This window comes from Myodes glareolus, chromosome 1 (genome assembly GCF_982192425.1).
Source record: "Myodes glareolus chromosome 1, mMyoGla1.1, whole genome shotgun sequence".
In the NCBI taxonomy this organism is placed as follows: Eukaryota; Metazoa; Chordata; class Mammalia; order Rodentia; family Cricetidae; genus Myodes; species Myodes glareolus.
This window is the reverse complement of record NC_142026.1, coordinates 56,019,381-56,045,359: the sequence shown is the minus strand read 5'-3', so window position 1 is coordinate 56,045,359 and position 25,979 is coordinate 56,019,381. Positions and strand designations below refer to the sequence as shown.

The 25,979-nt window shown below is 52.3% G+C and overlaps 3 protein-coding genes and 1 long non-coding RNA gene across 6 annotated transcripts; 3 read left to right on the top strand and 1 right to left on the bottom strand.

Annotated features, from left to right (window-relative positions):
• Nucleotides 1–208: 208 nt before the first annotated feature.
• Nucleotides 209–15,029, top strand: Clip3 (CAP-Gly domain containing linker protein 3). Of its 2 annotated transcripts, none has more exons than XM_048438605.3 (14): nt 209–370; nt 667–891; nt 5,074–5,213; nt 5,300–5,393; nt 5,582–5,743; nt 6,082–6,200; nt 7,012–7,248; nt 9,136–9,271; nt 9,430–9,558; nt 10,649–10,792; nt 10,894–11,017; nt 11,196–11,260; nt 12,478–12,550; nt 13,470–15,029. In XM_048438605.3, the coding sequence occupies exons 2-14, from the start codon at nt 726–728 to the stop codon at nt 13,522–13,524; spliced, it is 1,644 nt and encodes a 547-aa protein (XP_048294562.1). In that variant the 5' UTR covers nt 209–370; nt 667–725; the 3' UTR covers nt 13,525–15,029. The 2 variants fall into 2 exon arrangements, with proteins under 2 accessions (XP_048294562.1, XP_048294553.1); XM_048438596.3 differs by having other exon boundaries at nt 219–370; nt 704–891.
• Nucleotides 15,030–15,395: 366 nt separating this feature from the next.
• Nucleotides 15,396–20,890, top strand: Alkbh6 (alkB homolog 6, nucleotide demethylase). Its single transcript, XM_048438559.3, has 7 exons — nt 15,396–15,485; nt 16,204–16,282; nt 16,746–16,814; nt 18,455–18,515; nt 18,813–18,964; nt 19,187–19,303; nt 20,497–20,890. Exons 2-7 carry the CDS (start codon nt 16,229–16,231, stop codon nt 20,758–20,760), a joined length of 717 nt encoding a protein of 238 aa, XP_048294516.3. The 5' UTR covers nt 15,396–15,485; nt 16,204–16,228; the 3' UTR covers nt 20,761–20,890.
• LOC125403289 (uncharacterized) lies at nt 20,887–24,549 on the bottom strand. The gene is made up of 2 exons (XR_007232895.3): nt 24,411–24,549; nt 20,887–21,651 (listed from the first exon to the last, which is right to left on the bottom strand). It is a non-coding gene; the product is annotated as an uncharacterized LOC125403289 (long non-coding RNA).
• On the top strand, nt 21,539–25,523 carry Syne4 (spectrin repeat containing nuclear envelope family member 4). 2 transcript variants are annotated; one of them, XM_087906733.1, is made up of 8 exons: nt 21,539–21,670; nt 21,844–21,982; nt 22,832–22,975; nt 23,177–23,362; nt 23,437–23,685; nt 24,495–24,569; nt 25,165–25,223; nt 25,303–25,523. In XM_087906733.1, exons 1-8 carry the CDS (start codon nt 21,549–21,551, stop codon nt 25,478–25,480), a joined length of 1,152 nt encoding a protein of 383 aa, XP_087762859.1. In that variant the 5' UTR covers nt 21,539–21,548; the 3' UTR covers nt 25,481–25,523. The 2 variants fall into 2 exon arrangements, with proteins under 2 accessions (XP_087762859.1, XP_087762857.1); XM_087906731.1 differs by having other exon boundaries at nt 23,168–23,362.
• The last annotated feature ends 456 nt before the right edge of the window (nt 25,524–25,979 follow it).

Sequence of the window (25,979 nt, the reverse complement as noted above, 5' to 3'; positions counted from 1 at the left end):
TCTTTCTAGCCCTCACATCTGCCTCATCACGCTCCAATTTCTATGCCTGTCGCAACCTTCCAGTTAGCCGTCGTCTCCCTTTCCTCTGGAGGTCCTGAGAGTCTGGCCCCTTCTCGCTGCTACCTCTAGCTTCCACCTCGACGCGCTGTCTCCCTGCATCTCCTCCCGCCCCGCCCCCCCGCGTCTAGTCACTGCGCATGCTCCGTCAGTGCCCCTCCTTCTCTATCCCCCATCCCCCGCCAGTGTCTGGGCCTCGTCCCCTTCTCTCTGTCTCCCTCTCCTCCCCCATCTCGTCCCCCCGACACTGACACCCCGTTACTCCGGCAGTCTCCTCAGTCCCAGCCTTTCTCTCCAACACCCGCCATCCGAGGTAAGATGGGAGGCTGGTGAGAAGGGGAGGGGCAAAGCATCCTGCATCCCTAGATAAACAAACCCCGGGAGGGGGCGGCCGAGACCCAGGGGCCTGGCACCCGAAGAGAAGAATGGGAGGCTGGGCCTGAGGGAGGTGGCAGGCGTTGGGGCTCATATCCCCAGCCTTCTAATGAGTAACGGAGATCTCTGTGGCTGCCAAATCCAGAGCTGCGGAGTAGGAGGCCACCCGGGGTTCTGTGTGCTTGAACCCCCCCGAGCTGTGGGGCGCCATCTCTAGCTGACCTCTATTTTCAGAATTCGCCTCCAGGCCACCCCTCCAACTTTGTTCAAGCCCCCCAGAGCTACCGAGGACCATGACTAAGACAGATCCAGCCCCAATGGCCCCTCCGCCCCGAGGGGAGGAGGAAGAGGAGGAAGAAGAGGATGAACCTGTCCCAGAAGCCCCCAGCCCCACCCAAGAACGCCGGCAGAAGCCTGTTGTGCACCCCTCAGCACCTGCCCCGCTCCCCAAGGACTACGGTAACTACTGTCCCCACCCTGGAATCTTTGGAGCTTTAGGTGTCTTGGCTGAGCCGTATTGATGGTGATGGTGGGGGCATGCTAAAGGTGGTCCAGGGTAATCTTAGTTGCAGAGCCTTTTAGACCGCTCTCCTTCCTTAATTACATTCATCCATTGGAGAATGGGGCTGGAAAAATTCTAGTCTCCCATTCATGACATACCAGTTCAATCGTTTAGTCATTCAGCAAACATTGCATGGACGCTGCTGTGAACCTAACTTTATGCTAACCACTGGGGCTCCAGCACAGAGCAAGGCTCTCCTAAGGCTTTGCTGAGAGAGCTCCCAGGCCCCAAGCACAGCCACATGAGTGAGCCTAAATATGAATACAGGAGACAATGAGGCTGATTTTTATCCAGAACAGTGCTGCGAGAGCCTTTAAAGACAGGGTTCCCCTTCAGAGGTCCCATCTGGGGAAGACCCAGTTTGGAGTGGGGGGAGGCAGCTGCAGGAGAATTAAACACAGGAATAAAAGATCTAGGGTAAAAGGATGTGAGGTAGGAGCTGAGAGCAGCTTGAGAAACAAAGCGTCTTACCATGCACGGAGGACTAAGTATCACGGGCTTCGCGATGAGGATCCAGGCATGAGCCTTGCTTTCAGAGAGACCCACCAACACCAAATTACCTCCTGAGTTAATGCGCAGTGGAGTTCATGCTGTCACAGTATCCAAAGGCAGAGCCTTCCTTCCAGCCTGAGACTCTGGGTAGCTGGGCTGGGTTGCTCTGATGATGCGTGTTGCAGGTTGAGGTCTAAAGCGCGAGGAGGAACCAGTCGTAAGCAGTCTGGAGAGATAGCTCCAGCTGGAGAAGAGAGTTTGGAGTGGGAAAACCACAAAGCCGCATTTAGGGGGTGATCAGAGTGGAGGTGAACTACTAACAAGGAACAGATCCGGAAGGGACTTAAACACCACGCCAAGGACTTTTCCTGTATTTTGAGTGTGAACGGAGAGAACAGTATGTGTAATTTAAAAGTGACAGGTTCGATGGACAGCCTTGTTATTACATTTTAATCAACTTGGTGAGTGTGTTTGCACGTGTATGCCGCAGCATGTGAGTCTCAGGGACCGAACTCAGGTCATCAGGCTTGGTACCAAGCTTGTGCCTTTACCAGCAGAGCCAACTCACTAGCTCTTGATTGACAGCCTTAAAAGGTCCTTCTGGCTTCTGATTAGAGAGATGGGACTCAGCCGGGGCTGGATCCAGGACTTCTCCAGAGAAAGCTTTGACTGGGAATTCCCAGCAGCTGAGAGATTCAGACACTAGTACCAGGTTTAGAGAGGCGGCAGTGCTGGAATGAGGCCGGAGGGAATGCCTGTGAACATGTCACCTACCAGAGGTAGGCCAGAGGGACAAACCTCAGACTAATTAGAAAAACAAAAAGAATATTAGCTGGTGAGGTGGCTCAGTTGATGTAGTCTTTGCCATGCAACCATGAGCAACTGGGTCCCCAACGTACATAAAAAGCTGGGCACGGCTGCTGGCCTCTGTAATCTCAGTGCTGAGGAGACAGAGGCAGGGGATACCTCAGCTGACTGCCCTGTCTGGACAATCAGCGAGCTCCAGGTTCCATAGGAGACCCTGTTTATCCACAAGCTAAGGTGACCAGTGGAGGAAGTCACCCAGTAGCAACCTCTGTTTTCCACAGTGCACGCTGTCCATATGTGTGTGCACAGAACCATGCACACAATATTATCTGGGGGTTTGGGGTGTAGTGGGAATGTCCACCCCAGGAAACGGGGAAATCTTTAGAAATTCAACTGGATCTGTCTGGAAGGCCCAGCACCTAGACTGGGCTGTTTGAGTAATCCTGCTTAGAACAAGGGATCTGAAAATGTGGCTTATTCTAGAGAGAAAGCTATGAGCATTTGTCCAGTTCATATGTTACTTCCGAAGAGACCCATTGGGCCTTTCCTGCGTACTAGGTGCTGTGTGCAGTGGGCAGAAGGATGGCACCCCCAGCTGTGGGGCCAGAGGCATAAAGAAGGCAGGACAGAAACCCGGAGTCCCAGGGAAGGTGACAAGTGAAAGTGGGAGAGAAAGAGGACAGCAGCAAGGGCCTGGGGGTGTGGTTTGGTGGCGGAGTGCTTGCTTAGGGCAAGACCTTGGATTCCATCCTCAGCAGAGAGAGGAAGGGAGAGAAAGAGGTAGTGGAGAAAACACTGAGGCGGGGGGGGGGGGGGGGCCTACACACCGTGTTTGGGGAGTGCGCTGTGCTGAGAAGAGGAAGCTCATCCAGGAGGGAGGGTAGCGGTATGGATCCCGCGATGTGAGGTCTCTCTGTGGAGGTGACATCTGCAGAGATGAAGGACTGAGGGAGGGGCTGCCCACATGGGACAACAGCAAGTGCAGAGAAACAAGAATTTGCTTGGCACATTGGAGAGACAGAAGGTCAGTTGACTGAAGGGGACTGAGGGAGAGGGAAAGTGCGAAAAATAGAGGGGCCAGATTGTGCACAGCCTCGTGCGCCGCAGGAGGACTGTGGACAGTCCTGTAAAAGGGATGGGAGCCAGAAAAAGGTTCTGAGCCAAGAAAGGCTGTGACGTTGGTGAGTAGGGTGGGACTCCTGACTCACTGTCCATGGGTCACGTCTCTGGGCTGTGTGGGATCCAGTCAGCACATGCCAAAGGCCTCTGACAGCAACACTTGCCAACATCTCATGTGGGAAGATAGACGTGCCATTAGCACCGACTGACTGGCCTCAGACAAGAGCCTGGTCATTCAGGGCTCCATTTTGTATATGCTACACAAAGCTTACATTTTAAAAGATTTATTATTGTTATTATTATTTAGTTTTTTTGTTTTTTGTTTTTTGTTTTTTGTTTTTTTTTTTTTTTGGTCACAGGGTTTCTCTGTGTAACAACTCTGGCTGTCCTGGAACTCACTTTGTAGACTAGGCTGGCCTCAAACTCAAAAGATTCACCTACCTCGGCCTCCTGAGTGCTGGGATGAAAGGCGTGCACCACCATTGCCTGGTCTTATTACTTTTTAAATTATGCATATGTATGCGTATCTGTGTGTGGGTAGGCACACATGAGTGCAAGTGCCAGAGAAGCCCAGAGGTGTCAGACCCTGGACCTAGAGTCCAGGCAGAAGTGAGCCATGTGATGTGGGTGCTAGGAGCTGAACTCAAGTCCTCTGCAAGAGCAGCATTCAGTCTTAACCGCTGAGTCATCTACCTGGCCTCAAAACTGGAAATTTTGAATTTCAAAAAAACCCTAAGACTTCTGGCTTAGTTATTTGAGACGGGGCTCACTGTGTATCCCTGGCTGGCTTAGAAACTTGTGTTTTCATACTAGGCTGTCCTACAACTCATAAAGCTGTATCTATTACCTTTCCAGTGCTCCACATAAGTGCTCTATGTCCTACCTGGGTTTTTTGTTTGTTTGTTTCTCTGTGTAGCCCTGGCTGTCCTGGAACTCACTCTGTAGACCAGGCTGGCCTCGAACTCACAGAGATTCATCTGCCTCTGCCTCCCAAGTGCTGGGATTAAAGGTGTGCACCACCACCGCCCAGCTCTGGCCCAGCTTTTTAAAGAAAAATTACCTCCTCTGGAAATTTTACTAGGCTGTGTGTGTGTTTGTGTGTGGTGCTGAGGACTGAATTCAGGACTTCGTGCATGCTAAGCAAGCAGTCTACCGCTGAGCTGTGTCTCTAGCAGATTTTGGAGACAGGTTCTTGCTGTGTAGATCAGGCTGACCTAGAATTCACCCATCTATTCAGTTAGTCCTTGTCAGCTTCAGATTTCCAATCTTCCTGACTTTACCTGCTGAGTGCTGAAGTGCCCTGCATGTGCTGCTTCTCCCAGCTCCCTCTGCCCATAGTTTGACTGAGTCACAGGAGTCCAGAGCCTTAGGGACCCTTGAACATGGAGATCTAAAGGTGCAGAACCTGCAACTACTGTTTCAAAGGACGGAATTACCTGATTGTCCAATTTCTCAAGATATCGGGCATTTATATGTTATTCACTTAGTGCCCTTTTTATGTTGGAACTTGCTGGTCTTCCAGAAAACACCTGTGGGTTGGCTGTGACCTGTGGCCACCAAAGGTGTATTCAAGACTCTAAAGGCAATGATCTTGGGTCTCCTTCCTCAAGATGTAAAGGGGAGTCAGCTTGCCTGGGATGACTCTGGGCTTCTTTCTCCAGCTTTCACCTTCTTCGATCCCAACGACCCTGCATGCCAGGAGATTCTGTTTGACCCGAAGACCACCATCCCAGAGCTGTTCGCCATCGTTCGCCAGTGGGTGCCCCAAGTGCAGCACAAAATAGACGTCATCGGCAATGAGGTAGGAGCATTCTGGGAGACTGGGGATGGAGGAGCCGCGGTGCCCCCGAGTTTGGGTAATCCTATGTTGTCTTCTGACGCTCCTAGATTCTGCGTCGTGGCTGCCACGTGAATGATCGTGATGGACTCACCGACATGACACTGCTCCATTATGCGTGCAAGGCTGGGGCCCATGGAGTCGGTGAGAGCCCAGACCCCAAAACCTAGGCTCCCAATCCAGATACCCTCAAAACTACCAAGGACTCTGGCCCTAAGAGCGCATCTGGACCCCAAATCCAAGACCCCAAATGCAGACCACCGAACTCCCTCCCTATTTGTTGGCGTATGTGTTTGAGAAAGGCTTCCAAGTTGACCCTGGCTCTTTTGCAGGAGACCCTGCAGCAGCGGTGCGTCTCTCACAGCAGCTACTGGCGCTGGGCGCAGATGTGACCCTGCGCAGCCGCTGGACCAACATGAATGCGCTTCACTATGCGGCTTATTTTGATGTGCCAGACCTAGTGCGAGTGCTGCTGAAGGGGGCAAGGCCCAGGGGTGAGAAGGCGGAGCCTGATTGGGAGGAGGAGGGGCCTGAAGTGTCCTGAGTTTTGAGGATCTGGGTAAGGGGAGAAGACCCAAGATGAAAAGATAAGGACTGAGACTTGATCTTAAAGGGAGAAGGGATTCAAACAGGAAGCAGGGGCTGGAGGGGCGCGGGGCGGGAGCCGGAGTTGGGGGGTGGGTTGGGCGACATTGGGATGGAAGGAAAGGGTGGGCAAGTGGGAAAGGTGAGCACAGCCTAGAGCCAGGGAGCCCTGGGCTGGAGGTGGGGCTCCATGCGGACCAGGAAGTCGCTCATTCATCACACTCCTCTCTCACCTGCCCACTCCCAGTGGTAAACTCCACGTGCAGTGACTTCAACCATGGCTCAGCTCTGCACATCGCTGCCTCGAATCTGTGCCTGGGCGCCGCCAAATGTTTACTGGAGCATGGTGCCAACCCAGCGCTGAGGGTACTGCCGCCACCCCTTTATCTCCTCCCTCCTGCTGTCCTCTTCCCTTCAGCTAGTCTCTGCAGAGGATCAAGAACACTCCTAAAATATTAGGAAAGGGAGACAGGGTTTCTTTGTGTCACAGCCCTGGCTGCCCTGGAACTAGCTCTTGAAGACCAGGCTGGCCTTGAATTCCCAGAGACCCACCTGCCTCTGCCTCCCAAGTGCTAGGATTAAAGGCGTGTACCACCTGCCTGCCGGCTCTAAGCGGTTTTACAATGGGGAATCTGGGGGAGGGGGGCAGATCAAAAGACTCTCCGGGGATGTGCTATGGGGAAATGGAGGACAATGCTCTTTTCTTTCAGTCCTGGTTGACCACAATCAGTGATGGGTGATGTAACGTGTCCCAGAGTCTTGGAGGTTGAGTCTGTATCTTTTTTTTTGTTGTTTGGCTTTGTTTGTTTTTGAGATAGGGTGTGAAACTCTATCAGGCTGGCCTCAAACCCTCAGAGATCTGCCTGCCTCTGCCTCCCAAGTGCTAGGACTAAAGGTGTGCCCCCTCCCCCACACCAATGTTTCTTCTTTTTTGAGACAAGGTTCCACAATATACTCCTGACTGACATGGAACTCTGTAGACCTGGCAGGAGTGCACCACTACACCCAGGCCACATCTATGTCTTTATGCCCCATTTCTTCTTATTTCCAAGTTGGCCTAAGGTGTAACCTATCATAACTCCTTCTTTACCCAATCTGGGGGTCTGAGGTATGGTCCCTAAGAGGGTATGGCTTGTCCCACTTAGTCCCAATTCCTTCTGTTCTCTTTGGCCCACAGAATCGAAAGGGACAGGTACCAGCGGAAGTGGTCCCAGACCCTATGGACATGTCTCTTGACAAGGCAGAGGCGGCACTGGTGGCCAAGGAACTACGGACCCTGCTGGAAGAGGCTGTGCCACTGTCTTGCACCCTTCCCAAAGTCACATTACCCAACTATGACAACGTTCCAGGCAATCTCATGCTCAGTGCTCTGGGCCTGCGCCTAGGAGACCGAGTGCTGCTAGATGGCCAGAAGGTCAGGGGCTGGGGTGGGGGTGGGGTGGACTCAGCTCCCTGGTCCCCTAGGGCTGGGTGCATGGGCCGTAGTAGACAGGCTGACCCTTTGCTCACCACCACCCCAGCAGTCACACTGTACTTCATTCTAGAAGGTGATGCCCACACACTCCCTATGTGCTCTACCCTGTGCTGAGCTCTGACTCTGACTAGGAAACACACCTGTTCCCTGACAGTGACAGCCCAATACAGAAGTGCTTAGTGTAGCTCTACACACCGGTGGCTCCCCTGGAAGGCTTGTGGGCCACTTCACCCTCAGGTACAAAGTCAAGGCTTTGGCTGGGGTGACAGGCTGGAGACCGCCACGGTGAGGTCCACCTGGAAGACATGTGGCCCAGGAGAAGAGAAGCAGAAAGTGTCCCAAGTTCAAACAAATGAGGGTGGGGGTGAGGAGAGGCAGAGAAAACCTGCCTCCATCCAGCCTCCTCAGCTTTCATCATTCTGGTGTTCCTCCTGCTGAGCCCAGTTATTTAGGACAGAGGGTTGGGTCAATCCCAGCTCTGGTCTCGTGGAGTTCTGCTGCTCGTGGAATAGAGACCGTGAAGTATGGCTGTGGTTAAGGTCATGTCCGGTGGCAGCAAGGACTGTGAAAAACGTTCGGTGCCGGATTTAGGCAACCGTCTCTGGCTGGAGGCAAGAGGGGTTTTAGCAGGAGTTGTTCTGAGAAGGCTTCCTCGAGGAGGTGATGTCCAAGCTGAGGGAGTAGCGCGCAACAGGTATGGCCCAGGAGATAGGAGGGAACAGTGTGAGAGCAGAGGAATTGTGGGGTCAGAGGGGCACTAGAGAGGTCAGAAGGGGATGGATCACATCAGAAGGAATCGGGCTCTAGAAGGAATTGGGAGTTTGGTTTTTGCCCAGTGAGAAACTGTGATGTCACCTTGTGTTTCCTAACCAAAAGTTCATGGGGCGGTGAGATGGCAGTGGTAGAGGTGCTGGTCACGCAGGCCCGGCAACCTGAATTCAAACCCCGGAGTCCATGTAGAGGTAGAAGAACTGACTCCAAAGAGTTATCTGCACAATTATGTGCATAGATATCTGTGTGCACAGGAGTGCAGTGCCCAAAGAGTCCAGGCGTGGGTGTTGGATCCCCAGGAGCTAGAGTCATATGTGGTTTGTGCGCCTCCCGATGTGGGTGCTGGGAATCAAACTGCCATGTTAAAGAACAGCAAGTGCTCTTAGCCACTGAGCCATCTCCCCAGCATCCTTATGTGTCTTAAAAAGGCTTCCTTCCTCCCCTGTTCTTAAGCCACGTGTGATGTCACATGCCAGAAATCCCAGCACTGGTGCAGACTAAGGCAGAAAGATCAAGATATCTAGGCCTAGCTCAAGGTGGGGACGACAAGGACACATTAGCTGAGATGGGGTCTTACTCTGTAGCCTTGGCTGGACTGGAACTTGCTGAGTCCTTCTTCCTCAGCGTCAGGTGCTGAAGTTACAGGCATGAGTCACCAGACCTGGCGCCAATTTTTACTTGTATGTCACCTGTGGCTATGGCTTTACTTGTATGGCACCTGCAGTAGGTAGGATGGTTCCATGACAGTATATTTTGCTTATGATGTTGGGGATGAAGCCCAGGGTCTTGTGCACAGAGGGCAAGCACTCTACCAGTGAGTTCTATATCCCACTCCCCTTAGCATCTTCATCAGGTAGATACAAGCTTTGTTCCCGTTTGGTGGATAAGAACTGAGGCGTATAGAGATGCAGTTTCATAGCTAGTAGTAGTGATATCAGAGCTGAGAACTGGACCCGGGTTCCTACATCCGCCCTGCCATGCTGTCTGTAGTAGTGCACTGTGTTCACTGTGGCCTCCAAGGCCCCTGTCCAAGCCATGTCACCCTTGTCTCCCCAGACGGGCACGCTGCGATTCTGCGGGACCACGGAGTTCGCCAGTGGCCAGTGGGTGGGCGTGGAGCTAGATGAACCGGAGGGCAAGAACGATGGCAGTGTTGGGGGTGTCCGGTACTTTATCTGCCCTCCAAAGCAGGGTCAGTCTCTAACTGGGGCCTGGATGGTGGGATGGGGATATGGCCAGTTCTTGTGATGCTGCTGTTTGGGGAAAGGGGGTGGTATTGAGGACACAGCAAAGGGAGAGGGTCTCTTTTTACTTGGACGATGCCAAACGTAGGTTCTGCCTCCTCCCCAGGTCTCTTTGCTTCTGTGTCCAAGGTCTCCAAGGCAGTGGACGCACCCCCCTCTTCTGTTACTTCCACACCCCGGACTCCCCGGATGGATTTCTCCCGTGTAACTGGCAAAGGCCGGAGGGAACACAAAGGTAAGGAGTGGGAAGAGCCAGCCTTGGGGACATCGTGTGGGTAGCTCTGCTCCTGGGATTCTGTTGAGAATAAGCAACTCCCCGCTTCAGTGATGTGGTTTCTCCTTTGGCTCTCTTTTGACCCAACCCAGCTTTTGGAAGGACCTCTGGAGTTCCCAACCTCCTGAGACATAGTTTCCTCTCAGGCCCAAAGACCAAATTTAGGGGGCTGGAGAGATGGCTCAGAGGTTAAGAACACTGACTGCTCTTCCAGAGGTCCTGAGTTCAATTCCCAGTAACCACATGGTGGCTCACAACCATCTGTAATTAGATCTGGTGCCCTCTTCTGGCCTGCAGCATACATGCAGACAGAATACTGTATACATGATTAATAAATAAATCTAAAAAAAAAAGAGACCAATTTTAGAGTAGAATCTGTCTCTAGGGGTTATTGTTCCAGAAGTTTCTGGAGTAGAACAGTTTGTAAATAAAGGTACTCTCAGAGCAAAATTCAGCTTCATCTTTCCACCATCCCCCGCTCTGAGGTATGTGCTTATGTATGGATGAGTGTTGGCAGGTGCTCTCATACATGTATGCATGCTCATGCGGAAATCCTCCTGCCTCTGCCTCCTTAGTGCTGGGATTAAAGGCGTGCACCACGACTGTCCGACTTCCACTTTCTCTTTCACTGATCCTGATCATACATTTGGTTAGGCTGGCCAGCACTCAGGCTCAGGGATCCGCCCTCTCGGTGCATCCCTGCACGTGGCTTTTCACATGGGTGCTGGGGATCACACATGAGCCGAGCTCTGTCCTTTGAAACGAGGTCCCACTAGTTCGCACAGGCTGCTCTCAATCATGTTGACGCAAGTGGTCTTGCCCCAGTCTCCCGAGTCCTGGGACTATAGGCGTACACCACTGCCTTCAACTCCTTTTAATTCTTGGTCATGCTGAGAACGTCATTTGGGACTTGAGGTCCGCTAGGCAAGTGCTACTCTCCCGAGCCACACCTTCAGCTCCCTTCCCTGCATTTTCAAAGGAAAATTTTGGGGCTCCTGATTTCTGTCTCAGGTTTTCCTTTGGTCTACATTTATTTACCTTCCATTCCCAGGGAAGAAGAAGTCGCCATCTTCCCCATCTCTGGGCAGCCTACAGCAGCGTGAAGGGGCCAAAGCTGAAGTTGGAGACCAAGTCCTTGTCGCGGGCCAGAAGCAGGGGATCGTGCGCTTCTATGGGAAAACTGACTTTGCTCCAGGTGAGGTGGGAGTATGGGCTGGGGCTTGGCTCTGATGTGTAAGGGCCTGGGTTCCATCCTCAGCACTGAGGTTAAGGCCTCCTCACTACACCCTGCCACAGGTTACTGGTATGGCATTGAGCTGGACCAGCCCACAGGCAAACATGACGGCTCTGTGTTTGGAGTTCGGTACTTTACCTGCGCCCCACGACATGGGGTCTTTGCACCAGCTTCGCGCATCCAGAGGTGAGTCTCACTCTGCCCCCCAACTTGGGAAGTCACCTAGAGCCCACATCTCCCCTCAGATGGCCTCCTCTTGGACTGGCGGGACAGCATGGCGGATGTTATACCATAGCTCTTTCTTGGGGCTCTCTGGGGTGCGGCTCCTATCCTTCATGGCTCTGAATTTTCTGTGTCTCCCCAGGATTGGTGGATCCACCGATCCCCCTGGAGACAGTGTTGGAGCCAAAAAAGTGCATCAAGTGACAAGTGAGTTGGAGGCTGGGATGCAGGGAGTGATATGGGTCTTGGGAGAAGGGCTGTAGGTTCTCAGGTATGTTAGTAACAGTCTCTGGCATTTCATTTGATACATGTGGCCCAGAAAAATCTAAGATAGGGTCCCAGGAAGATTGGTACTGTAGATAAGGGAAGGTTAACAAGGCTATGACGGTTTGGAATATAGTTTAGTTATATTAGTTATAGAGCCTCTGCCTAGAATCCCCCAGTGAGGGGCTAGGGGTGTGGCTCAGTGGTAGAGCCCCTGCCTAGAATCCCCCAGTGAGGGGCTGGGGTGTGGCTCAGTGGTAGAGCCCCTGCCTAGAATCCTCCAGTGGGGGGGGGTGGCTCACTGGTATGCACCTGCCTAGAATCCCCCAGTGAGGGGCTGTGGCTGTGGCTTAGTGGTAGAGCCCCTGCCTAGAATCTCCCAGTGAGAGCCAGATCGTGGTGGTGCACACCTTTTTAATCCCAGCACTTGGGATGCAGAGACTGGTGGATCTCTGTTAGTTGGAGGCCAGCCTGGTTAGTTCCAGGACAGGCTCCAAAGCTACACAGAGAAACCCTGTCTCAAAAACCAAAAAAAAAAAAAGTCCCAATGAGGACCTGGGGTAGGGGTATGGTTCAGCATGCATAATGCCTTGGGATCTATCCTTAGCACTGAGGAAAAAACACAGACTATCTGTGGAGATGGAGAGATGGTTCAGTTGTTGAGAGCACTGGTTCTTCCAGAGGACCCGGGTTCAAGTCCCAGAAACCACATGGTGGCCTGCTACTGTCTGTAAATCCAGTTCCAGAGAATCTGACACAGACATACATGCAGGCAAAACATCAATTCATGTGCATGCACACACACACAAATCTATAAGACCAACATTCATGGAGTTGAGGGAGAAGGATCATGAATTTAAGACGAACCTTAACTACACATTTTAAAAAGCATTTAGAAAAGCAGCCTAATTAACAAAACCCAAGGCTCTAAGCAGGCATGGGGAGTGTGGGATTTATTGGATGTTTTGGAGGTGTGGGTAATTATTGGTGGGGGGAGGCAGAGCAAGTATTAATGACCGGAGGTTCATATGCATATGGCAACTGAATGAATCTGGTCAAGGCCTGGAGACATCGATAGATATTATGACAGAGTAGGGCATGTGATGATAACCCGGCTGAGTCTACTGTCACCTCACTGGGAACCTTGCCTTCCTGTCTAGTGACACAGCCCAAACGCACCTTCACAACAGTCCGGACCCCAAAGGACATTGCATCAGAGAACTCTATCTCCAGGTGCGTGGCAAACTGTCTAGCAGAATGTTAGAGATATCTACAAGGCCATTGGCTATGGGTGTCCACGGCCCTACGTGGGCTGGAAATGAAAGTTAAGTTGTGAGTACTGGATGTGGTGGTGCATGCCTATGATCCCAGCACCCAGAGGGCCAGAGAATCAAGAATTCCATGCACCCTGGGCTACACAATGAGACACAGTCTCATAAAAATCATTTTTTTAAAAAGAATCCCAGATGGTGGTGTTGGGTGGTGTTGCACACCTCTAATCCCAGCACTCGGGAGGCAGAGGCAGATGGATCTCTGTGAATTTGAGGCCAGCCTGGTCTACAGAGCGAGTTCCAGGACAGCCAGGGCTCTCCAGAGAAATCCTGTCTTGAAAAAATAAAAACCAAACAAACAAACAAAAAAAACCGCAACACGAGAGAGAGAGAGAACATGCCAGCCTTGTAGAGTGTGTCCAGCAATGGGGAGGTTGAGGCAGGATTGTCCTCAGTTTGAGACTAGCCTAGGGTATACAATGAGACCCTGTCTCACAACAACAATGAAGTGGGGGAGGGAGAGAGAGAGACAGACCATCTTTATAATGAAGGGCTTGACTGACTTCTGGAGACTTCAGCTGAAGGAAGTAGAGACCCTAACACACACACATGCACACACACATGCACACACCACATACATGCACATATGCCACATACACACATACATGTACAGACACATACACCACACACAAACACACACACAACACACACACACCCATACATGTACACACACATATACCACACACACACACCACACACATACACACACTGCACAAGCCTAAGAAGGCACAGCCAGAGGCAGAGTGCCACACACAGGAGTGGATGAGGGAGCCGGATGTCCCTGCCTGTGTCCCCATGTGATCTGCTTCTCCCTCTTTCAGATTACTCTTCTGCTGCTGGTTTCCCTGGATGCTGAGGGCGGAGATGCAGTCCTAAAGGCCCTGGATACCTGACAAAGAGACAGCATCCCCTCTAGCATCTCCTGACTCAAGGAGCCCCCCCAGTCACCCCAAGATAGAAACTCCCAGTGGTACCTCCAGAATAGAAACCCCCTGTTAGCCAGCCCTCGATTACTGAGGTCCCATTGTTAACAGATATCCCATGACAGCTCCCCAAACACAGACCTCATGTTACCCCAAAAGAGATTCCCTGAGTAGCACCTTCAGGCTAGTCCCTGTCCCCTACCCTTCAGAGCAGAGTTCCCCCAATAAACAGATTTCCACATCACCCAGGTGATGCTGGCCCTCTCCACAACAGGACATTCTCGGGTCACTCAGCAGTGGATCAGAGGCCCACCCCCATTCTCCTTAAGCATAGGTCATACCTCCAGAACAGCCGTCCACATCACCGTCCCCATTGAACATCAGTCTCCTCGAGATGCTGTGACACCAAGGTCACCTGAAAGCCCCCATACGCTAATCTCCTTATCAGATACCCCATTCACTAAGACCCCGTTCTCACCCCCGAAGAAGATACCCACTTAACCAGCCCAGTCACCCCCAATTTGCAAACACCAAACCAGTCCTGGAAGCATAAATTACAGGACACCAAGTCTTCCTGCCCTCTGCGCCCTTGAGAAAACCCCAGTGCCTTGTACGAAGCCCACCCCATATGGCCCACAGTCCCTGTGCTGGCCAAGGCTCCCAGAAAATTCTCTATTTTTTAAAAGTAATAACTTCCCCCTTGGGGGGAATCCCCAAATTTGGAGACCCCCCCATTCTAGAATTCCGGGGAGTTCAAATTCCAGAGAATATATATATATATATACCCCCAATTCCCGATGCCTCCAACTCCTACAATCCCTAGAAAGCCCCAAATTTCTAATTCCCAAGACTTCCCCCTACCCAGGTCACAGAATCTTCAAATCCCCAGGGAATCCCAAATTTAAGACCCCAAATTCAAACTCTCAGGAAACCCCCAACCATAAGGTCCTTAGGACCGGGAGGAAGGAACCTGTTGCTAGGAGAACATCCCAGGCTTTCAGGATATCTCAAACCTGACTCCCAGGCACCAGGAGACCCCACAGGAGGTCCCACCTTTGGAACAAGAATAGAGAGGATTCCAATGTCCTCAGTCCATGGATCTTCTGATCTCCCAAACTCCAAATTTCTCGGGCCCCATCCTCAAGGGAACCCCCAAGTCCCAAATCTCTGATTTCTAATTTGTGCAGGGCCCCAGGGCTCTCACAGGACCCCGAGTCTTGGAGTCCCTATTTCAATCTACCTTCCGGTCACAGGTCCAAGACACTGAGTCATCGGCCCCAAAGGACCTTACAGCACCTGGGCCAGACCAACAGCCCGAGGGAGAACCTGAAGGCCCCGTGGGTCCAGAGCACACCTGGGGCCCTGATCACCAAGGACAGCTCACAACTGCCCCTTCACTGCATGGTCCCCAAACTCAGCATGACTCCTGTCCTCTTCAATAAAGACGTTTCTATGGCCTTCTGGTGTCAGGTCTCTGGGGGTTTACTGCCCTGTGCCCTCGCTGGGTAAGGATGGGGGAGAAAGGCCGTTCTTTAAAGTCAATTCCCGGCGTCAATGGCGTAAGAGTGACAGCTTGACCTGCACAAGACTATTAGCGTTCCGGGTTCCTTCCCTGGGGTCTCCCTCACTGCGATTCTCGGCAGGGTCGGGCTGGAGGCGTCGTTCGGGTCTGGAGTTCTAATTGGTAGGAACCGGACGAAGTCCCGTCCCTGAGTGCAGGACGCAGCCTATCCCTGAGCGAGGATGGCAGCTACCGAGTGAGCGCGTCGATTGGCTGGCGGGCGGGCCCGGAGGTTTTTCGAGTATGCTCAGTGGTCTAAAATGTTCTGCGTCAGGAAGACGGGGCGGAAGTGACTGGGGGGCGGGCGAGCATGAGGGTGTTGAGTCTGGAAATTGGAAGAGACACTGTGGACGGTCAGGTTTTTTTGTTTTTCGGGTTTTTTTGGGTTTTTTTTTTGGGGGGAGGGGGAGGTGTCTGGGTCTGTAGAGGTGAGTGTCCAAAGGGCTGAAAATGGGGGTCTAAGGGGGCTCAGAGTGTGGAATCTTAACACTCAGTCGGGGGACTGAGAGATTCTTCGGGGGTTGAGGGGAGAAGCTTTGGCAGTCTGGCTCAGGTCCCGGGGTGCCGAAGTGAATGGGCCACTCGGCAAGGGAAGTCAGAGCGGGTCCCGAGTGGAGAGATCAGAGGAGGCCAGGGGTTGACAAGTCTGAGAAAGCTCAGATTAGGGGAGCAGGGGTGTTTCGATCTGAAGGGGCTGAGGTGAGAGGAGGGTCCTTAGGCTCTGAGATACCTATACTTACGGTTGCAGAGTTCTGGGGCCCGTGTGGAGCTTTCGAGAAAGTCTTCTTGTGTGGGCTCAGAGAATGTTCTCTGTGAGGCTTGGGAAGATCGTGTATGGTTCGGTGGGCACCAGTGGACAGAGCCTTGGAGGAGTATGCTGACTGCTGGTAGCAGGGCGCTGGTATTCGGGGCGCTCACTGGGTGACGTTTGAGAAACAGAAGACTCTAGTTTTGAAGGCTGAAGTATATAGGAAGTCTGAAAGTAGGGTCTGGCCTCTGCTGAAGTGGAAGAAGGCTAGCACAGTTGAAGATAGGAGGCTTGGGGACTTAAGGGTGCACCCCTCCCCACAGGACGGCACACAAGGATTCGGTACCCATGGAGGAGCAGGATGCCAGAGTCCCAGCCCTGGAGCCATTCAGGGTGGAGCAGGTTGGCAGGTCTGGGGGTGTAGAGGAGGAATGTGGGGACAAAAGGGTGTGAGGTGGGGGTGGAGTGACAGACTGCCCCACTTCTCCTCAGAGTCTAGCCCTGTGCCCACCTCCAACCCCCAACTCTCTTGAACTGGAGTCTGGTCTTTCTCCAAAAGGAAAGGTTGCTCAGTCATGATAGGTTCTTGTTGGGCAAAGGACCTCATCCTAGGGTAGTGGTTCTGAACCTTCCTAACACTGAGACCCTTTAGCACAGTTCCTCATGTTGTGGTGACCCCCAAACCATAAGATTATTTCATTGCCACTTCATAACTGTACTTTTGTTATTGTTGTGAATCGTCATGAAAATATCTGTGTTTTCCTGTGGTCTTTGGTGGTCACTGAGAAAGGGTCATTTGACCCCAAAGAGGTCAAGATCCTGCAGGTTAAGAACCATCATCCTAAGGGCAGTCTCTCCATTATAGGCACCGCCTCTAATCTACTATGTCCCTGACTTCATCTCTAAGGAAGAAGAGGAGTATTTGCTTCGACAGGTGACCCCCGTGCCCTTCTCGTCCATCTTTCCCCTCTTGCCATATTCAGTCCCCGTATGAGCGCTTGCAATGCCAGTGAAAACCCCGGCGAGGAGAGCGTCTCAGCACCTTCGTGCTTCTGTCCCTCTTTCAGCCATTGCTTGGTCTGTTCCAAAGAGCTTTCTGAGCCAGCTGTGACACATACTTGTAATTCCAGCAAGAGGGAAGCCGAGGCAGGAGAATCCCAAATTTCAGGACTTTTGTTTTCTTAGATTTTTTTTTTTTTGGAGGGTTGAGGTGGGGGTTTTCAAGACAGGGTTTCTCTCTCTCTAGCTTTGGAGCCTGTTCTGGAGCTAACTCTTGTAGACTAGGCTGGCCTCGAACTCACAGAGATCCGTCTAGTTTTCTTAGATTTTTAAAGAATTTTTCACATGTATGAGTGGTTTTTTTTCTACATGTATGTATGTGTACTGCCTCTGCACAGCGCCCCAGGAGGCTAGAAGGTGTAGTGGATCCCCTGAAACTGGAGATACAGATGGTTGTGAGCCAGCAGGTGGGTGCTAGGAAGTGAACCTGGGTCTTCTGCAAGAGCAACCAGTGCTCTTAACCGTTGAGTCAGCTCTCCAGTCCTGTCTAGTGAGCTTTTGTTTGCAACAAAACTAAGCAAAGATAACAAAAGAAACAAGAAAGAACTTTCCTTAGAGGCTTAGAAGAAAAGCAAATATATTCTTTGGAAGGAGGATGCGTGCCTGCAAGCGAGCATGTGTGTGTGTTCCTGCTGGGGAGAGGGTGTGGGATCTGGGCCTTTGCATGCTAGGCATACACTCTACCATTGAGGCACACCTCTACCAGCCCAAGGATGCAGTTGTGAAACCCACATTCTCTATATTGAGTTAGCCCAGTCTAACCTCTAAAACAAGAGTGTTATTGAGATCACATTCCTGACAAGAACAGCTTAGAACAACCCTAGAGCCTTGGGAACAAGAAAGTTTCAGAGCTCATTCTCCCTAGTTGTGATATTCCAAGTTGGGTGTGGTGGCACACGCCTATAATGCCAGCACTGGGAAGGTGGGTGTAGGAGAGTCAGGAATTCAGTCACACACCCTTCACAGTAGGGATTTCAAGGCTAATCTGGGATACAGAGACCCTATTCAAAGGAAAAAAAAAATCTGGGAACAAAGCACACCAAGAGAAGAATACCACTTCCAGCTGTGAGTACAGTCTGGATAGAGCATCTGTTACCCCATGATTGCCAAGGTCGAGGCAGCTGATTGGCTGCCTAGTCCCTGAGCTTCCCATGTCTTTATGAGTATCCCCACCTTGGAGCGAAGCTTTTTTTTTTTTTTTTTTTTTTTTTTTTTTTTTTTTTTGAGACAGGGTTTCTCTGTGTAACAGCTCACTTTGTAGACCAGGCTGGCCTCAAACTCACAAATTCGCCTGCCTGCCTGCCTCTGCCTACCCTGAGTGCGCCACCACACTGAGCTGAAGCTAAACTCTTGATAGTGGAGGATCATTCTTCTTCAGCCAGGTTATATTAAAAAGCTGCTGTCCCCAACTGGAACCTCCAGACAAGCTCCAGACAGCCTGTTTCTGCCCCAACTAGAAGGCCCCTGTGCGAGCGTTTGTGAGAAGATCCTGAAAACCTATTCCCCACCTCCTAGGTTTTCAATGCCCCAAAGCCAAAGTGGACCCAGCTGTCTGGAAGAAAGCTGCAGAACTGGGGTAAGTGCTCCTAGCTAAGGATGTGAGGAAGGGCTCAGTTCCAGTGGTTTCAAAATGTGGAGCTATCTCCACATTCCAGGGGTCCCAGATCCAGGATGACTCAGGGCTTGGTGGTGGCCTTGTGGGACTGGGGTTTACTGAGTGGTTGGGAGTATCTCTAAGGGCCAAGTGCATTGAAGACAACTTCAGAAAGGTCCAGTAGTGAGGTCTCCAAAACTCAGTGGGGAGGGATGCTTCCAACCCCTGGAGTATCCCTAATGGGGACACCAGATGCCAAAGCTTCTTTGTACTCTGCAGGTGGGCTCCCCCATCCCCGGGGGATGGTTCCTGAGCGACTTCCTCCATGGCTTCAGCGCTATGTGGACAAAGTGTCTGACCTCAGCCTTTTTGGGGGTCTCCCTGCTAACCATGTCCTTGTGAACCAGTATCTGCCTGGGGAGGGCATCATGGTAACCACATACCCTCATCCCAATTCCCTTGGTGCCTACCTCCCCCAGATCTCCAAATCATTAAGAGGAAGGGTAACCTTTATGTTTGCCCACCCTCACTGAGCAGCTACACTTCCCACCTAGGCACTTACCTCCTTATCCTAGCTTGGGAACCCCACTTTGATTTAATGGAGTGGGGTAGGCTCCTGCCCTGGCCATCCCTCGTGCCCCTTTCCTCCCCAGCCTCATGAAGATGGACCACTGTATTACCCAACCGTCAGCACCATCAGCCTGGGCTCCCACACTGTCCTTGATTTCTATGAACCTCGGCAGCCAGAAGATGATGTCCCCATAGAACAGGTGGGTCCTAAGATAATGTCCCAAGCATTTGGGGCATTCCAACACCTGACATCCCATATGCTCCAGGACAGTCTGCTTCTGTCTCCAGACGATTCCTGACACCCAGACATGTTCCCCTGTCCCTGGCTGGGTATCCCTACTTTCTGGGTATCTCCCAGAGAGCCAGCCCACCCATACCCAACCAGTTGACCTGTGTGACGCTCTAGCTGCCACAATGATCACAGATCCCTACTACTTCTCTGAGGTGTTACATGACTGGTGATATTGACGACTGAGACACACCCACAAACCGTTTGATCTCAACAGAGTGTTCCAACAAACTCTTTAAAAATTATTACTATTTATTTTTGAGGCAAGGTTTATGTAGTCCAGGATGGCCTCACAATTGCCAACTTCCTGCCCCCACCCTCCCAAGTGCTGGGGTTACAGGCCTGTGCCCCCATGCTTGGCTCCAGTATGCTGTATAGTACGTGCAAGGCACCTCAACACTGGTGTCTTGCTACTCTGGTCATATGCTCTGTGACTCCCAGACTCTCCTCAATTCTTTATCACATGGCTGTGTTGGGCACACCTAACAACCCAATCTGACTTGTAGCCCTTAAATCAAGCATTCTTGATACCCCAGTGTTCGTAGAATCCTCGCCTGAACACCTGGGACTGATATTTCTCAGCCCCCCTCCCTGCATTTCCCTCTTTTCACCCCTCCCACTCAGACAGGCCTCCTGCAATGCCATTCCTGACTAAAACCTCTCCTAGCTCAAAATGCTTCCCCATGCTCCAGTACACCTCGGGCTACCAGGTCTTTAACATCCCAGTCCTGACCACGCCCTTTAACCTCTACCAGAGCCTGGCCCCAGCAGTGCACTCCCAGCTAACCTCTGCATGGATCCCTGGGAGTGCCCATTTCTGTCCCAGTCTCTGCGATGCCCGCTGAAGTTCTCAAGGTGTAGTGACCCTTGATGTCTTCATCAGCAGCGTAGGCCCCGCCTCCTCCCCAAGGACTAGACACACATAAATACAGGGCTTCCTTCCCCCATAGCCTTGTCCCCAGAACCTGTAGATTGCCACTCCTCAGCCACCAAAGCTTTCACCCACCCTGGGGCCTTGCTGGCCCTTTGTCCCCTGACCAACTGTTGACTCCTGCTGACTTTTTAAACTCGGGATATCTACTGACCATCAACCGGCTTCCGCAGCCCCGGCCGCCTCCACAGCCCATCACCTCGCTGCTGGTGGAACCGCGCAGCCTGCTGGTGCTCCGGGGCACTGCTTACACTCACCTGCTCCACGGCATCGCAGCCACCCTTGTGGATGAGCTGGATGCTGCCTCGCTGCCGCCAAATGCAGCCGCGTGCCAATCCGCGCTGCCCGGAGCCCACTTGGTACGCGGCACCCGCGTCTCCCTGACCATTCGCCGTGTGCCCCGCGTGTTGCGCGCCAGCCTCTTGCTGAGCAAGTGACTGCTCAAGTCCTGCCCGTTCTGTTACTTTGGAACCCTAGGGTAGAGGTGGCCGTCCAGGGTTATTTATTTCCCAGTAACTGTGGAAACCGTGGAGAGGACGCCGTTCCAAATAAACCGAAAATACTTTTCTTGTTTTGGATTTTTTTACTAGGTGGGAACAGATGCTGTGGTTTCCTTCCTCCCCGCCCCCTCTCCAATACGGGGATAGAACCCAGAGCTTCTTGGATGCTAGACAAATGTTGTTTATATATAGTGTATATATAGTTTAGTGCTGCACAGCTAATCTATAACCCTAGCAACAATTTCCTTTTTTAGTTTTGAGACAGGGTTTCCACAAGTTGCCCAGGCTGGCTTTGAACATGAGACTCTCTAGCCTGAAATGACAGACAGGCTTGAGTTACCAGGTGCTTAGACAAAGGGATGGGCCCCAGTGGTCAGATACATGGGTCCCTGAAGGTGACAAGATGCTGGGATAGAGGGGATGGGTGGAGTTTTCTGTGTCAAAGGGATGGCGGCAGTGTGTGTGTGTGTGTGTGTGTGTGTGTGTGTGTGTGTGTGGTTATTTGGGAAGGTTAGGTTCTCCTGATGGGGAGGAAGGAGTTAAGTATCTCTGTACCTCAGCAGGGCATCAGGTTTCTTGGGTCCAGGTTCCTGCTGGAAGGGGTGGAGCCAGGCCGGCCCCTGGGCCTCTCAGTAGCCTCCGGCTTGGAAATCTCCTGCTGAGGAAGAAGCATGGGGGCCTGGCCGAGAAAGAGACGCTGACTGACTGGCCCCGAGTCCACAGCGATGGCTCTGTCCCCAACTCTTGGTCATGGACTCTCCTCAGAGCCCCTCAGTCATCCCCTGGGTGCTCCTAGGGAGCTGGACGTTGCTGTATGTACCATCATACCTGCAGAGGAGACAAACAGGTGGGGATTGGGGCTTGCTATCTGGCTCCAAGGGAGGGGGCAGTGGAAAGGGCCACGTGCGACCATGTGTAAGGACATGTGTAAGGACATGGTGGAAACTGGGAATGGGGTTTGGGTGGAAGATAAGGTACAGTGGCTCATACGGGGGCCACATCAGCATTCCTTATCTTTAGGTCAGACCAGGCCCAGGTCTCCTTGGGTCCTCCTGAACACGTCATAGGTGAACTGAAGGACACTGAGCCTGCCAGCAGCGCCCGAAGACTATCCCTGGCCTCTTCCCGTGAGCATCAAGATGGGGGCAAGAGCCGTGAGGTGAGCTGGCCACAGCCTTTGGGCCGGTCCCACTTCCTCCGGTCCCTAGAATATGCCTCTTGCTCTAGGAACAAATGATTCTGAGGAGGTGTTGGGTGTCAGTGGGGGAAGGGACGCTGTAAGGATATTTGTTTGCCAATCAGCACAGAAGTACTGCAAATATTTTTAAATTTTTGTGTATTTATTGTGTGTGCATAAATGTGGACAGGTGCACATGCCTGTGGAGCCCAGAGGGGCAATGCCGCTTGTCACTCTCCACCATGTTTCTGAGACAGGGTCTTCCACTGAACCTGGAGCTCACTGATTTGGCCAGGTTGGCTGGCCAGTGAGCCACAGGGACCTGCCGGCCTCCACCTCTCCAGCACTGGTGGTGAACGGTGCCACATGCTCGGTTCTTTGTGTTCTGGGAATCCAAACTCGAGTCACCACAGACAACACTATTCACTGAGCCAGCTTCCCCCACCTCCTGATTTGAGACAGGCTTTCACTGTGTAGCTCAGGCTGGCCTTGAACCTTCAGTTCTCTTGCCTGAGAGAGTTGGGATTTTAAATATGTATCTCCATTTCCAAACTGGACATCATAATTTCATTAATGGCCTTAGCATAGCCTCATTCTGCTCCATTACCCCTCCCAGTTTAGACCCATATGAAGAGGTTTCTAAAAGGCTCGAGAGCCTGAAGATCTTGACTTAGTTGTCTCCAACCTTGGGGTGAAAGGCTGCCCAGTGGGAGCAGTCCCCGGGGTTGCTCTGGAGATGGGCAGTGCTCCAGAAAAGCGCCTACAGAGCAGCAGCCTGGATGGGAGAGGGTAGTGTCGCGCTGGCCCTGACTTGGCCCCTGAAATCCCCAGCATGCTGTCTCTGGCCTGGAAGTACTAGAAACTGAGCAGGACAGCCTCCATCTTTGTCTGTTGGGATTGAGCTTCCAGCTACAGGACCTGGAACAAGGCCTGGGATCTTGGACACTGGCCCACAGCAGGATTGTCCAGCTACAGGTGGGCAGGGGAAGGCCAGGATATGGGAGAGCAGGCAGAGTCCTAGGCATGGGTGCAAGCTTCCCGGGGTGGAACGTGGGGTTAGTACATATTCTGCCTTCTGCATAGGGCATGGAGGGGGAGATAACTCTAGGTTTGGGGGGGGCCTGGTATCACTGTCAACGTGTGAGAGTGTCTAACGGTCTGTCTCAGGCCCTACAGGCAGAGCTACGAGGGGCAGCCGAGCGTGTGGATGCATTACTGGCATTTGGTGAGGGGTTGGCAGAGAGGAGTGAGCCCAGGGCCTGGGCATCTCTGGAGCGGGTCCTGAGGGCCCTGGGAACCCACCGAGATACCATCTTTCAACGACTCTGGCAGCTACAGGCCCAGCTGATCAGCTACAGCCTGGTAGGGTCTGCCCTGGTAGCCCCCAGCCCAGGCCCTAATTCCCCAACTCCCATGACATCTATCCTCTGCTCCAGGTGCTTGAGAAGGCCAACCTCCTGGACCAGGACTTGGAAGTTGAGGGAGACTCTGACGGGCCAACACCTGGTGGAATCTGGGGGCCCTGGGCACCTAGTACCTACCCGACTCCTGCAGAGTTGGAATGGGACCCAGCAGGGGATGTTGGGGGTCTTGGGCCCTCAGGGAAAAAGATATCTCGGATACCAGGAGTTCCCTGTGAGCTGTGTGGTTACAGGGGACCCCAGGGCAGCGGACAGGGCCTTGAGGTGAGATCTGCCCCCACAAAGGCCCCCCTACTTGGCTGGCCACCATAGGGCACCTCTGCACTTTTTAGTGTGGCCGTCTCTTTCAAGGAAGACTTGGTTCTGTCTCCCCCTCTAAGCCTCTCTGTCTCTCTTCTTTTAGACAATTCACGTTAGGTAGCACAGGCTGGCTTTGAACTCACAATCCTCATGTCTTAGTCTGTTAAGTGCTGGGATTATAGGCATGCACTGGCATGCCCACCTATCTATGTCCACCATAAACATCACCATGATTCTCGTGCTCTGTTTCTCCTTCCTCTTAACCTTTGTCCTGTTGTTCTGCTCTTCCCTGTGCCGCAGACACAATCCTGCCTCTCCGAACACATCAGCCTCACTCCCACCTAAGCCCTGGATGCATGCCCAGATCACCTCTCCCCTCTCAGTCCAGCCTCCTCATGTGTCACCTCTCCAGAGAGCTGATGTGACCCAACTTAGCATTTCCAGTCATTATTTCCTGATACTCCTTACCGCAGCTTGATATGATACTTCACTTGTTAATTTGGGTAGAATGTTCATCTCCCCAGGGACCAGGATGTTGCCCATTTCCATCCTTACCATGTCTCCTAGAACTGTGCCTAGTGTGTAACAGACACTCATTAAATATTTGTTGACTGAATAAACAAGTAGTTTCTCTCTTCTTGGTTTCCTGGGCTCCGCCCCTCTGATTTCCCCATGAGAGCTGTGTGTACCTGCATAATTTCGTCTCCTTCCAGACCCTTCTGTAAACCATGCTTCCAGTCTTCCAAGATCCACGAGCCTTTCTCTTCCCACAGGACCTGCTCACGTTGGGGCTCGGCCACCGGAAACATTTAGCAGCTCACCACCGAAGGCGTCTTCGGAAGCCTCAGGTGAGCCAGGAGCGGTAGAGGATGTTGATGGCAAGTAAAAGAGATCCAACCCGTCTTGACTGCTACACACGTCACCAATTCAGGACCTAGAATGTTATCAGGGCTCAATCTCTGTCTTTTGGCCTCCTCTCCAGCCCCAGTCGCTACAGTCCCTTCTCTCTGCTTTACTAACCTACCCTTATGACCCCTGACCTACTAGCAGTGGCCAAAGTCCCAGGCCTGACTTCACCTGGCCAGCTTGGGTCACAGGCTGCACCCTGGAACTATTCAGAGTGCTCTGATTGGCCAGGTCTGAGTCACATGCCCCATCATGGATGAGGGGAGAGTGGAAGTCAGTTTAACATGACTCTGAAGGCCTGAGTGTAGAGGCACCCACACACCCACACACCATCCCAGCAATGTTATCAGGAAAAGAGCAGTGGATACACGAAGGACAGGTATGGACAGACACTCACCACACTTTAAATTCATGTGCAGTTCAAGAGTACCAGGAAAGGAAAATAAAGCTAGCCCTGTAGGTCTAGAGTAAAGAGAAGATGTCCCCACGTTAAGTGTTACTGCCATTCATTCTGCTGCTGGCTCCTGTCTACCTCAGGACAAGAAGAGACAAGCATCTCCCAGTCCACCGGATGTGATGCTGGAGGTTGATCCTGGGTGAGAATGGGGCAGGGATGTGGGCAAGAGGGGTCATGATGGCAGCCCACCCTTCTCAATAATCTGTATCTCTTCTCAGGGTCCCTGCTTCTGCTTCCAGGCGACCCCTGACGCTCTTCTTTCTCCTTCTCTTCTTCCTTCTGGTGGGTGTCACGTTGTTGCTGCCCTTGTCAGGGGTCCCCTGCTGTTCTCATGCCCGACTGGCCAGGACACCCTACCTGGTGCTCAGCTATGTCAATGGTCTCCCTCCAATCTGAGTCCATGGCCCAGACATGTGTATTAAATGGTTACTTTTCCAAAGATGTCTGAAAACATTGAGTGCTTTGAGAACTTGGAAACAGACAAGACAACCTGGATATGTTTCGATGGCCTCTTCTACACTCCTGTATCTGAGAGTAGAACACAGAACTGAAGGATCGTACCTTAATTGAGGTTTCCCAGGTTGTAATGCAATATTAAAGCCCAAGTTGTTGGTTCCAGAGCTGAGAAGAGGAAGAGTGGGTGGAGAAGGAGGATGCGGTCCAGGAAAGGGAAGAAGCTGGCGGCTGCTATTGGTACCCAGAGTACCGAATGGCTGGGGACCCTGGGAAACCGTGGGGAGCACACTCGAACTTGTTCCAGGCTTCCACACCTCCCTGGAGAGGTCTCTTCCTGGGGAGGCAGACTCCCTAATATGTCCTGTCTGCCTATCCTTCCTGTGAACACCCGTCTCTGGGGGCTGGGAGAAAAAGAATAACGCAGATGGCACCTGCCATC